General features: G+C 40.5%; 1 protein-coding gene across 1 annotated transcript; it reads left to right on the top strand.

The window, feature by feature from the left end:
• The first annotated feature begins 722 nt into the window (after positions 1-722).
• TASL (TLR adaptor interacting with endolysosomal SLC15A4) lies at positions 723-13,451 on the top strand. Its single transcript, XM_059911513.1, has 2 exons — positions 723-812; positions 12,424-13,451. Exon 2 carries the CDS (start codon positions 12,425-12,427, stop codon positions 13,340-13,342), a length of 918 nt encoding a protein of 305 aa, XP_059767496.1. The 5' UTR covers positions 723-812; position 12,424; the 3' UTR covers positions 13,343-13,451.
• The last annotated feature ends 454 nt before the right edge of the window (positions 13,452-13,905 follow it).

The following is a 13,905-nucleotide window of genomic DNA, read 5'->3' as shown; positions in this document are numbered from 1 at the left end:
GCAACAAATATCTTTTCACATGTCTTCGTGTACAGGTGCAAATATATCCCATGGATAAATTTTAGAAATGGTATTGCTGGGTCAAAAGGTATGAATATTTAAAATTTGGGGAAAAAAAACTTTAACAGACACTGGAAAATTACCTTTTGAAAATGTTTATAATCTCACCAATAGTGTATCAGAGTGCCTGCTTCCCCACAACCTTGCCCACTCAGTGTACTATTGAATTTTTTTACCTTGGTTAATTTGAGAGAGAAAACTGTTTTCATTTGCATTTTTAAAAATTATGAGTACAACTGAGAAATAATACTTCTTAAACATTATAGGTTAATGATGAAACAGGGAATTTGCTAAATCATCTCTGACTTGGCTCTCTTTTGGGAGAGGGGTCCTAGAGAATTTCTTGTTAGAGGAATAAATTTATGTCGACAGGGTTCTTACATAATGTGTAGCAATAAACTATTTTAACCAGAGGCACTTTCATAGATAGGTTTCATTTTTCGAAAAAGGGGAAGAAACACCATTCTGCGGCTCGATGTGGGTTTGTCAGTTATTGCCTCCCCCCTTCTTGGGACTTCCCACACTTCTTGAGCACAAGTCAGACTTGAGCAAAAACAACTTTTTCCATAGGATCAGTTATAAAAAGAATGGCAAGTGCAACGAGCAGCTTAGTTTCTTGGTCTTATCAGTGAAAAGTAGACTCACCAAAGGCTTGCGAACATTTCTGGCAAAAGCACTGGCTGGCCTGTTCATCTCTATATGGTCAATCGTGGTGTTTCTGCAGGACCAAAAGCACAGACTGGTTAGTGAAGGTAAGCAAAGGAGGCAAGAGACCCTATGGCTGTGAACTTTTTCTGTCATTTCTCTTCCTACCCTTTCTTCGTCCTTTGTCATCAGAACTCCGATCCAATCTCATGACATCTAAAATGCTTTTCTCATTTACCAGATCAGAGGTGAGTGGGCATGTAAGCAAGCATTCAATGGAGTTAGACAATAAAGAGAAATGAAGTCCAACACTCCCCTTCTCTTACCTCATGTTCACACTTTGGACATCTCTAAAAATTTTTTTTTTTTTACTGAAGAATTTTGACTGGTCTGATCAAATATTTGTTGTGTAATTTATTCAGTTCCCGTTCACTAATTGCTACACAGGTTTAGCATCTGCGTTTTTTAAAGAAGGCCGAAAAACCTAGGCAGAATTTTGCAGGGACGGCACCACTCAAATTCGGTCACAGTGATGTAGTTTTAGAGATGAATACAATCACAATAAGTTCCAATTGGATTTAACTCTCAATTATTCATTGGGCGAGCTTGTGATAAGTGTTTTTCAGCGTGGCAGGACATACTCAAAGTAAACGTGATCTACAGTGATGATGCTTTTCAAATTGCCATCTGGGTGATTTGGGGAAGGTCTCCCTGTTGGTACTAAAGACAGTACACGCACAGGTGGGCTTTTGTTTGAATTATCTTTAGACCTGCTCAACCATTCTTTTTTGTGTGTGTGCACATCTATTTGTAGTTGAATATAAACCTGGTTTGGCCAGAATATTCATATTGATATTTTTAGACCATTTCTTGCGTAGGTCAGTGTAAGAAGATCGTGTTTCTGAATTTGAGAAGCTTCTTGGAGGAGTGCAGAGTATTTGAAATTTGTGTAAAACATTCATATTATAATGGTAATTTGGGGGATATACAAACGTGCACTAATTTTATTATCTCAGAGCAAAGTGATGTTTTCAATAGTTATTTCAAGTTACTGAAACATTTCCAAACACAGACCTAATGATTATCTTAGTTATATAAGATATTGTCCCTCTGAACTCTTCATAAACATGAAAGAATGTAAATTTGCCTTCATTAACTAACTATAGTTACTTTCCCTCCAATTTTTGTTTTGCAAAGTTTCAAACCTATATAAAAATGGAAAGAAGAGTATCAATACAATGCACACACGTTTTTACTATGTAGATTCATCAGTTGTAGCATTTTGCCACATTAATTTTTTTCTCTTGCTATGTCTCTCTCTCTGTATATATATGTAAACACACATACACACAGGTTTGGTTTTTTTTCCCCTGAACTGTTTGAAAGTATATTGTTGACTTTAGGATACATCACCTTCAAATTCTTGACCCTGTATCTCCTAAGAAAAAGAGCAGTCTTCTACATGATTATAATGCTAAGGAAATTTAACATTAATACAATACTATTATCTAATATATGACCCATATTCAAATTTCTCCAATTATCCATATGTCTTTTAGAGAGTTTTTTTTTTAAATTCAGGATCCAATCAAGTATCTTGCATTGCATTTGTCTGATATACCCACAATTAAGTAAATGTTAATGGTGATAGCCATAATTAACAACATAATTAACAATGATTAAGAATTATACCACCAAGGAAATTTAAAATCAATCAACTGTATCATGATCATTTTTCTTATTTTTTTAGTCCTCATTTTGTGTCAAAATACTTTAAGAGTAATTCAAAAAAGTGATCATAAGCTTTAATTTTTCTGTTTGTAAGACGTAAAGACAGAATATGAAGAAAAATCCAAACTATGATAAAAATACATTTACTAATATGTCTGCACCAAAATTTACATTTTCTGAAATAAGGAAATTCATATCCAGATAAAGCCCTTGGAAGTAGCTGCTACCTTTAGTCATAAGGATCTAAGTAGAACTGAACAGAAAATTATTTACTTGTTGATGTTAATATGGAAAATGGAGGCCTTTTGACTTACGATTGTATTATATTATTCATCAAATTAGACTTTCAGGAGTTAACTCATTAAGTAAGAATCATTTCATATTTGACAGAAGAATCGATAATCCCAAATTATATGTTTTGTAACAGGAATTGAAATACAAAGTAAGTGATACTTTAGAGCATCTATCAACAAATGCCATAAAATATGAAATAATAGGGATATAATCCAAGGTATATGATTAAGTGAATGGTTATTTCCAGCTCTAAAGAACACGTACTTTCAAAGGTAAGGGTCAGGAAAATGCAGATGCTTTTTCATATAGTGAGATCCTTCCTAAAGAAACCCTTTGTTTTGGGTAAAGTTCTTGTATTGTTCGCCAAAAGAAAAAAAAAACCCAAGGTAATATGGATTTGGTTACAGTATCATAACTAGATTATGAGCAAAGTAATATTCAAGTTTTTCAATGATAACCCTTCAGTGGTTTATTTGCAAGTCTCCCAAATCAAGAAGATCTTTAAAAAACATAGATTGGAATTAAAGGATCTAGAATTTAGATTATAGGGGAAATAAAGAGATGAAGAGATGAAATAGAGTATTTTGAGGATAGGGCAGTATTAAAAATAACATTTCTGGTATAGCACCTACATATAATCTTTTTTTTTTTTTTTTTTTTTTTTTTAAAGACTGACTAATATGAGGATATATAAGACCAACCCTCTTTTTTTTTTTTTTTTTTTTTAAAGCACTTTTCTTTTTTATAGCTACTTTATTTATTTATTTTATTTTATTTTTGGCTGTGTTGGGTCTTCGGTTCATGCGAGGGCTTTCTCTAGTTGAGGCAAGTGGGGGCCACTCTTCATCGCGGTGCGGGGACCGCTCTTCATCGCGGTGCGCGGGCCTTTCACTATCACGGCCCCTCCCGTCGCGGGGCACAGGCTCCAGACGCGCAGGCTCAGTAGTTGTGGCTCACGGGCCCAGCTGCTCCGTGGCATGTGGGATCCTCCCAGACCAGGGCTCGAACCCGTGTCCCCTGCATTAGCAGGCAGACTCCCAACCACTGCGCCACCAGGGAAGCCCTACATATAATCTTAACGAGACAGTTTTCTTCACCCTCAAATTTGAGGCAAAAATAAATGTGCTCATCTGATTGGAAAATGAAAAACAAATAGCGTGTTGAAGAATATCAGTGGAAACAGTTAATCTCAGACATTGATGGTGGGAAAATAAATTGGCCCAAGCTACTTGAAAGGCAATTTGCAATAGATGTGATCTAGTAATTCGGCTTCTCCAAATCTGGCCTGAGGAAACATTCCTGCAGGCACATGCAGTGATTGCACACATTAAAAAAGCAAGAAAAACCTCAATGTCTACTATGAGAAATTATTTGCTAACATAAGATGTGTCTGTAGATGTACTATTTTCTGTTAAAAGGCAGGTCTATATGAGCAGACATGCTGACAGGTGGGAACCAAGCTGCTCCCCAACTAGCTAGGCTATAGATTGTCTATGAAACAGCAGATAACGTTTTCCTGTCCTTATTTCTGTGAGGTTACATCCCGTGATGCTCTGAGGCAGCCCCATCCCACTGTCTCCATTTTTGGGCCGCAGCGGAGGTCTTCTCTGCACTGTCTCAACCAGCTTCGCAGAAGTCCTGGTTTGCATGCCTGCGAACTGTCCTTCCAGAGACAGGATCTGTTTTGCCACCTTATCACCCGCAACGCACGCCCCCGCCCCCCGCCCTCCCTGCCAATCCTCATTCTTTTGCTTTTCTTTTGCTATTACCAGTTACTCCTTCATTCAAAGGACTGTCCCAATGATTTATTTCACTGTTTAAGGTAGCAACTGGATTTTGCTAAGGTTCTATGCAATTCTGATAAATATACTGGGGTAGGGGAGAGAAGAATTTAGCATTTCTCTCTAATTTAGGGACCAGGATTCTGAACGGATGGCCAGGGGCTCTGAAAGGTTGAGATATGAGACTTGAAGGGTGGTGGTGGAACGGGGGATGGATAAGGAACCAGGGCTCTCAGGACAGAAGAAGAAAGGCACAAATGCCTGGGATGAGCATGGGATTTGGGAGAGCTGGGAGGAGTTCAGCATGGCTGGGGTCCTGGGTCTTGTGGGAACAGGCAGAGGTAAGATGAAGAAGGCAGATAAGAACCACGTATCATGAGGGCCTAACGTGTGTGGACTTTATCCTGGAGGTAAGGGGGAGCTGCTGATATTTAAACAGGGCATCTGTAATATTAAATTACCCTGTGGTTGAAAAATTAAGGGCAAGATGACGCCAGGCTATAGCGGTGGGAATGGTTAAGGAAACTGTTCATATGGCTAGATGAAAAGAGCAGAGGATAAATTATTTGTGTATCTCAAAGACATATGAACATTGATACACAATTGGGACATGTGTGTAGCCCTGTGGGGTGGGCACTGGCTGTCTTCTTGGAGCTCTTCTTTCTGTACTTCACTGCACCTTCCTTCCTTTATTCGGCAAGGGTTGTTATTAAAATGGAGTCAGGGCGGGTACCCTTTTCCTGGAAGGACTAATTGCTTGTCATGATTGTGTGATATTAACTGCTCTCAACTAGGCAGTAGGGTGATATGTTTAAGAACAGATCACACACTTTGGGGTTAGTAAATTTGGACTTGAATCTTCCCTCTACTACTTATTTGCTTTGTGACCTTGGGAAGGTCATTTGTACTATCTTAATCTCAGTTTTCTCATTTGGAAAACCCGGATTATGATAACATCTAACAGTGCAGTGTTGTTGGAAGATTAGGGGTAATGTCTGGAAAGCACCCAACACAGTTGCTATTATTATTGTGCCCTATCTCAATTACTGCATCTGCTTTTTGACTTAGGTCAAGGATAGGCAAGCCGTAGCCTATAGGTCAAACTGGCCCTTTGCCTGTTTTTGTAAATAAAGTTTTATTGGAACACAGCCATACCCATTTGTTTACATATTGTCTGTGGCTGCTTTCCTGCTCTGATGGCAGAGTTGAGTAGTTGTGATAGAAACCTAAAATATTAAATATTTGGCCATTTATAGAAAAAGTTTGCTGATCCCTAAATTAGGTTTTTCCAAACATCCCCTCTTATAAATTTTTTCCCTCTTTAGTTTTTCTCTTTGAATCCATGCTTGTGTTCTTTGAGTGTAAATTAAAAGTATGTCTATATTAGCAGTCTCCAGCCTCGTCAACTACTGGTTTTCTCCCAGACTACTGACACAACACAACTCCAGTGGTGACGGTCAGCTGGCCATGAAGTCTACACACTTAGAGGGGCTCTACCAGGAATGACCAGCTGAATGGAACCAAAGCTTTTTTTCAAGCACCTCTGGAAAGCTATTGGATCATCCTTGCCCCTTGGGATTATGGCTCAGAAGGGACTGGGTAGTCAAGCTCTTCCTGGAGGTGTCCTCTAGCTTTTTCACTTATTTGTAGGGTCTTGAAATGGACAGTTTTGGGGATCTTGTTGCTCTTGGTCAGTTCCATCAGCTGACCGGCCCTCACATGGAGAATCAGCAGAGAATCTCGATGGCGTGGCGGCTCCTCGTGCCTCTCACCTCCTCCTCCCCAGAGATGCGCACCTGACCTTGGCAGGGCTCTGAGCCTCTACAGGCCAGTGACTTGACCCCAAAGGCCCAGATCTTGTATCCAAGGCCCCAATTTGGGGCAGCCACAGATTGTTTTTCCTTTTTCTTTCTTCCCTTTTTTATTTTTTAAATGAGAGCTGCTTATTTCTTCACTCATTTGAAAAAAGAAGTGGGGGGAAGAATCCAAAACAGAACAAGCTCTTCTGCCTTATTAGCCTTTTATCAGAAAGACAAACAACATTTGGGAATAATAGCCTCTCAAAGTTAGAAAATAGAGTCCAAACTTAACCTTAGGGCCAAGAGCATTTTTTTCTAAGTCTAAAGGTATGCTTTCCACTGTTGAGTACTGTTAAGTGATGTTACTCTTTAAAATATTTGCACTTCATACTTTTGTATTGTTTTAAGGACTTGTCTTGTTAAGCCATTTCTTCAAAAAGTCCCATGAAAATGATAAAGGACTACAAAAGTTTAAAAAATCCTATGGGGTTTCTACTTCAGTGGTTTATTTGCTGTGGTATTTTATTAAAAAATATTTATTTAGAAAAAAAAAGTATTTCTATGTACAGAGTTATAACAACAGTTTTCTGAAATCCAAGTAAATGATTTAACAAGGTGCTGGACTTCAGCACATATTTCTAAGTTGTGAATTTGCACATCAGGTTAAGTTCGGTATTCCCCTGTCTGGTGATGATTAACGGAGGCTAAATTTGCCTAGAACATCTCATCTGCAAATGTCCTTGAGAGTCTTTTCCTTCACACTTAATCAGTCATGGAGAATTCCAGATATATCTCTATCTCTGTCTCCATCTTCTCTATGATGAGAAATAAAAATTCAAGCAATAAAGTATCTTTGAACAACTGAAGTAATCCATGGGCTTAAGTTTTATTGTCTCAGATAAAAATTAAGTCAAATACGTTAACGTTTGTTTGAAGTATATCTTTTATAATACCTTTGAAGAGTGAGGTCTTCTAAGAATTTTATAATCAATGAAATTTATTAAGGAAAATGCCAACAATTAATCAAAATAAACCCAAATAACTTTCTCTATTTTAAAATTTTAAGATGCCATGATATGTAGTACTATTTTTTAAAATTAATTTATTTTATTTATTTGTTTTTGGCTGCTTGGGTCTTCGTTGCTGCGCATGGGCTTTCTCTAGTTTGCGGCAAGCAGGGGCTACTCTTCGTTGTGGTGCGCGGGCTTCTCGTTGCGGTGGCTTCTCTTGTTGTGGAGCACAGGCTCTAGGCGCGTAGGCTTCAGTAGTTGTGGCTCATGAGCTGTAGAGTGCAGGCTCAGTAGTTGTGGCGCACGGGCTTACTTGCTCCGCCGCATGTGGGATCTTCCCGGACCAGGGCTCGAACCCGTGTCCCCTGCACTGGCAGGTGGCTTCTTAACCACTGTGCCACCGGGGAAGCCCTCTAGTACTATTTTTATTCTAGTGGTACATTAAAGGGTTTTCATAAAGATCAATGAGTTAACATGTATAATTTGTGTGTTTCACACAGTATTACTCTCTCCATAGCTTGAGAAAAATCTTTCAAAAGCTGCTTTAGCATGCTCTCTGCTGCCCTCTGCTGCTAGCTTTCAGAAACTGATTCTGATTCTGAGTAATGCTCACCTCACTTGTTTCTTCTCTTAACATAGTCAAAACGCCATGCAATATTAAAGTTTGAGGGGACTCTTTAATTTAATCCCACGTTCTCCATTTACAGATAAGAAGTTGAGTCTCTAAGAGGTTAAATGACATGCGAGCATGGGCTGTTTTCTTTTCTTTCTTTTTTTGGCCACGTGCGTGGCCTGCAGGGATCCCCGACCAGGGATCGAACCCGGGCCCCCTGCAATGGGGGCGTGGAGTCCTAACCACTGGACCACCAGGGAATTCCAGTGGGCTCTGTTTTCTGACTGACAGCATTTGAATGCTTGGTGGCTTTGGACATATTACTTAATTTTGACACATATAAAATGAGGATAATAATAGTACCTACATCTTTGAGTTTTTGTGGGGATCCATTGATTCAGTACATAAAAAGCACTTAGTGTCTGGGTTGTAGCTAGTACTAAATGCTAGCCCTGTTACAGACCTGCCATTAACTACACTAAAACCACAGCTAGTGGCAAGGTCAGAACTAGAATTCTAGTCTCTTGACTACCAGTTCAAGAATTTTTTTTTTTGCCTTAATGAGGCTGAATAACAACTAAATTTTACCTTTGAATGTAGATTTTTAAAATGTGACCTGTTCACATTTGAAGCTCTTGTAGTCTCTACAAAGCTATCGACACTGCAGCTCCTGTGGCTCATTGCTCCTTGTACTGTTCAAGGCAGGTTCCCCACAGAAATGATTACACTCACAAGCTCCTCAAGCCCCCAGACAGAAAATCCTACAGTCCACACTTGGGAGATGGTTTCACTGTTGACTCTAAGTCACTCCTCTAATGAGCTCCCTGCCTGAATCTCCAATGCACAGTTAGACGCTTGCACTCATGTCAGACTCAAGAGGAACTAAACTAAGCCCATCAGCTCTGTTCCCGGCTCCTTCTGGTCTCCCCGTTTTGGTCAGTGCTGGTGCCATTTGCCAGCAGGCCTAGACTCGGTTACTTCTGACTCCTCTCGCCCCTTCACTACCAAGTCCAGGAGTCATGGCCTCTCAAGTTCATTCCTTCTCTTCCTTTCCTGCTACTTTCCTCCGGGTTCCTGTCCCAATCACCTCAGGTGGGCATGAATCCAGCAGCCTCCTAACTCAAGTCCTTGACTCCAATCCTGCTGCAATTCCTCTTGCCCTTTACTGACAGATCACATCATGCCTTGAATAAGTTTGGTTACCTTCCAGAGCTTTGTACTGCCTTCAGGGTAAACTGAATGTCCTCAGCCTTCCATGTCTCAACTTACCTCCCTGACCTTATTGCCCACTCCTCTTTCGTAGGAATCTTTTCCTTTAGGCATGGGTGTATCTATCCCTAGATATTAGGACCTATTTTCTGCTTTTCCATCATGGGACCTACCACTGTACTGCTCTGCCTTGGGCTCCACACATGAGAAGGGTAGGTCTCTTACTCTACCAGAATTAAGGTACCAACAAAGTTCTCAGTCCATGACAAATGGGGCAAAGGGCTCATTCAATACTCAAAACAAAATCCTGGACCGGCTTCCTTTACTGTGGTGAAGGAGTGGAGATTACCCAGAGGAGTCATAAACATCATCCACATAAAGTGAGAGAAGAATCCACTAGGGCTGATTTTTTAATATGAAAAGAAATATGATAAACAGTAGGCGATTTGGGATAACGACTGAATGGGAACAAGGGTGATTCTCAAGAGTGATTCTGCATTATCACCTTCACTATCTTCTAAGTCTGTGCTGTCCAGTATCTTAGCCATGTGGTATTTTTTAATAATTTAAATTAAATAAAGTTAATTCATTAATTAATGACATTCAGTTTCATTGGCCACATTTCAAGTGCTTAATAGCCACATGTGGCTATTAATATTTTGGACAGCACATATATAGATCATTCTACCATCCCGGAAAGTTCTGTTGGACTGCACTGCTTTGAGATTTTTCATTTGCTTCTTGAAGTCATTCACCCAGGCCTACTGCTTTCCAGCTTCTAAAATGTAACTGCTCTAGTCTCTTCTCTTGTTCTCCTTTTTCTTGTGTATTATATTTTAAAAAATCATTTAATGTTGCTTTAGTGAAGTTTGGGGGAAGAAAAAATACAGATATATGCCTAATCTGTTATTTTTCCTGGAAATCTTTGCTTTTCTCTACCTCAATGTGATCTTGCTTTTGAGCTCACATTCTGAGTAATCACTGTTAAGCAGGCTCTCCTCAGCCACTTCAGGGGTCCCTCCAGCTTGGGTTTGCCTCTAAGTTCCAGCTTGCTTCCATAAAGCCATAGGGTCAGCTGGGGATGTGTGTGTGGTGTGTGGGGTCGGCATTTCTGGCTGTCGTCATGTAGTCACATTGGCATTCATGGTGACTTGTCACTCTCCTGGCCCCTGGTTAACAGTCTATAAACATCATGTCTGCAATCTTCCCATCTGCAGTCGAGGTCTTCTCCAGGTTGGCAGGCTCTGGGCAGCTGCTGGTACGTGAGCAGACTTCATGCGGCAGCCTCAGGCCTGTCCACCCAGGCATTCCATGCTGGGCAGGAGGGAAGAGAGACTTCCTGCTTCCTCAGGTTCTACGTGGGAGGTAGGGCACAGGCCTCTTCTACTCTGGGCTCCCCAGATCCATCTGGAGCGGTACTCTTTCCCTCCACAGGGATTCCATCCATTGAGTCTATTGTTGATATGTCAATATTATGCCCTAAGTCATTTAGGGTTCTGGATTCTGAAGTTTAAAAGCTCGGTTATGGTATCTCAAAAGCCACTTCTCTAAAACTATGATTTCTGCCAAGAGGTTCTGAAGCCTACTTAGCAACTCAAAAGTAGAGAGTTGTGTTTTTGCTCTGGTTTTCCACAATGACATTCTGAGGTCTTGAAGGTGGAAGGCCCTACTGGCAGCTGGGGTGGGGTGGAGCGGGAGGGTCGTGAAGTAACTATCACTAGTAAGCCTTTATGATAAACTTTCTTGCTCTGTTAACTATTTTCTCATGTATAGAAGATTTGCCTTTTCGCCTGGATGTTCAGTTTGTTGAGAGCAGAACCGCATTTAAAAAGCTTTTTCAGGAAAGAACATTTTCTTACCCTTATAAGTGTGTCCAGCATACAAAAATTACTTCACGGATTTGTTGAAGACCTTTAACTTTGTATCTTCATGGTACGTGACAGTGCCTGGAATGGAGTAAACATTTAAATAATTGATAAATTTGCTCAATATATCTTGGAACAGTTCCCCAAAAAGAAATAAACACTGAAAATATTACCCTTACACAATCGAAACAATTATACTAATTATACTGCATTAATAATATTAACTTTATACAATGAAAAAGTTTACTTGGGAAATAACTACATGACTATAAAAGAGAGGCTAAAATTTAAAAAAAAAGAGGATCCTTAGGATTAAAGTACTCCTTTTCTAATTTGACTTGTCAATTTCAGACTCAAGTTGATGGGTCTGTTTTCGAAGCCCAGCCCTCGGGGCCGAAGAGGACCAGTTCTCTTTGCTTTCGTCTACTGCTCCATTGCCAGGCGTACCAGCACATCCCTTTTTTAGAAAATGCAGCTGCTGGCTTCTAGCCTATTCTAGCCACCCCAGAATCCAGTGACAACTGCTGAAGATGGAGGGGTGGCACAGGTGGCGGAAAAGCTCACAGTCAGGAAAGCTCCTTAGTAACTAGGGTAGAGGTAAAAACGTCAGTCGGACACAGGGACATTTCCAGGACATATTGTAAAAACTGGGAGGGATACAGCAAGAAAGCCATCCTGGGCAGCAAAGGTAGACGAGGCTTCATGGTCCTTCATGACGGGTTGATGGTGAATTAATTTCATACCATGTTGCTGCTGTTAATTATTTAATTCAAGTTAAGTATCTTTTGATTCCCTCCTAAATGCAGACAACTGTGCTAGCTCCCAGGGATAAACTACAAAGATAAGTAAGATATAGCTTTTATTTTCAGTAGACTCTGCCATAAATTTCCTCACTTTTTCATAAACCACTAGCTATGCTGCTTCCCCAGTTTGCAGCTTCTCAATCACTCTCCATTTCCTTCGGGGCAGAAGGCAAATGCCCTTGCCCGACTCCCAAGGCCCTTCAGGACCCAATTCCAGCCTATTTCCCCAGTCTTTTCTGCTTATGCTGTGTCTTATATATGCCAAACAGGCCATGTCACCACATTCTCTTATAACTCTGTGCCTAGGGATGGAACTCCTAGCCTTCAGTTTAGTTGAAAGGTCACCTTCTCTGAAACATATCCTGTCATTTCTCCTCCTTCGCCCCCAGGTTGTTAATGAGAAACTTCTTGAAGGGTGGAACTGTGCCCATTTCATCTTTATACTTCCAACACATGCCATGGCCCTGGCGCACAGCAGGCACAGAATGAGTACTAGCTTGGGGAATGAATGAAATGAACTTATTTATTGTCCTTTACTTTTTTTGATAGAACAACTGCCAATTTATAAAACTCCAGTCTTCTTTTCCCCCATTGTTACTAACTCCCTTTCCAGAATGCTGTCAGAAGGGTATCTCAGTGGACTTGCTTACCGGAGTGACATCCAGTGGAGCTGTACGTCTTATAATGAGCAGGTGACTGAGGAAAAGGAAGAGGAGAGAGAAGCCACAGCTGCTGCTACTCTTTCCTACTCCTCCGTGGATGAAACACAAGTCCGAAGTCTCTATGTGAGATGCAAATCCTCAGGCAAGTTTATTTCTTCAGTGCATTCAAGAGAGAGCCAACACAGTAGAAATCCGAGAATCACAGTGGTGCAGACAAACCCCAATCCCGTGTTTGAAAGCCCAAACTTGGCCGCAGTTGAACTATATAGAGACCCCGGCAGAGAGACCTACTTGGTTCCACCTTCCTGCAAGAGTATCTGCAAGAATTACAATGACTTACATATTGCAGGGGGCCAGGTGATGGCCATTAATTCAGTGACAACAGATTTTCCCTCTGAGAGCAGTTTTGAACATGGCCCTTTGCTGAAATCGTCTGAGATTCCTTTGTCCATGGAGGATTCCATTTCCACTCAGCCCAGCGACTTCCCACCCAAACCTATCCAGCGGTATTCATCCTACTGGAGAATAACCAGCATCAAAGAGAAAAGCAGCCTGCAAATGCAGAAGCCTATTTCGAATGCAGTGCTGAACGAATACCTGGAGCAGAAGGTGGTAGAGTTATACAAGCAGTACATTATGGACACTGTGCTTCACGACAGTTCTCCTACCCAGATTCTGGCATCTGAACTCATCATGACAAGTGTGGACCAAATTAGTATTCAAGTCTCTAGAGAGAAGAACCTGGAGACCTCAAAAGCCAGGGATATAGTCATTAACAGCCTTTTACAGTTGGTGTCAACTGAAGTCAGCACTCCTGAAATCAGCACTCCGAGTCTCCATATTTCTCAGTATAGTAACGTGAACCCATAGAAAGGATGCTTCTGTTCCTCTTTCTCAACTACTCAAATCCTAAGCAACAATTATTCACTTATTCTGACAATGCGCAGGAAGGGGTTGTCGAGAGCTAGATAAGTAAAGGTTGGCTGGAGGTCAGGTATGGATTAAGAGGAAATCTCATAATATTACACGTGAAGGAATGTGGGGAGAGGAGCTATAATGACTTCAAAGCAAGGGTTGTAGAGCAACAAAGCAAAAATAAAAATGATCAGAAAAGAGATTCATTTAAGGGAATATAGAAAAGAAAAAAGACAAACCAAATAAGAATGTACACCAAGGCAAAACTGAAAGCCAAAGGTTTCAGGGGAAGGAGTTAAGAATATGTTTGTCACCCAAGTAAATTCCTCCAAGTTGTTTCTCCTGGAGGGAAATGGACTGTGGAAGGCTGCTCTATTTGGGTATAAAGACAGGTTCAAAGTCTTTAAGATATGTTTATATCTATCTTCCCTATCCTGTACCAGATCATTTAAAAATATATTCTTTATAAAGATTAAAACAGTAGCAAATTGCAATTGTGTTTTCTTTGTGTAATGATT

This window comes from Balaenoptera ricei, chromosome X (genome assembly GCF_028023285.1).
Source record: "Balaenoptera ricei isolate mBalRic1 chromosome X, mBalRic1.hap2, whole genome shotgun sequence".
NCBI classification, from domain to species: Eukaryota; Metazoa; Chordata; class Mammalia; order Artiodactyla; family Balaenopteridae; genus Balaenoptera; species Balaenoptera ricei.
This window is presented reverse-complemented; position numbering and strand designations above follow the sequence as displayed.

Excerpts from the sequence above, each read along its gene's own strand:
- TASL (XM_059911513.1), top strand. The coding sequence starts at position 12,425 with ATGCTGTCAGAAGGGTATCTCAGTGGACTTGCTTACCGGAGTGACATC.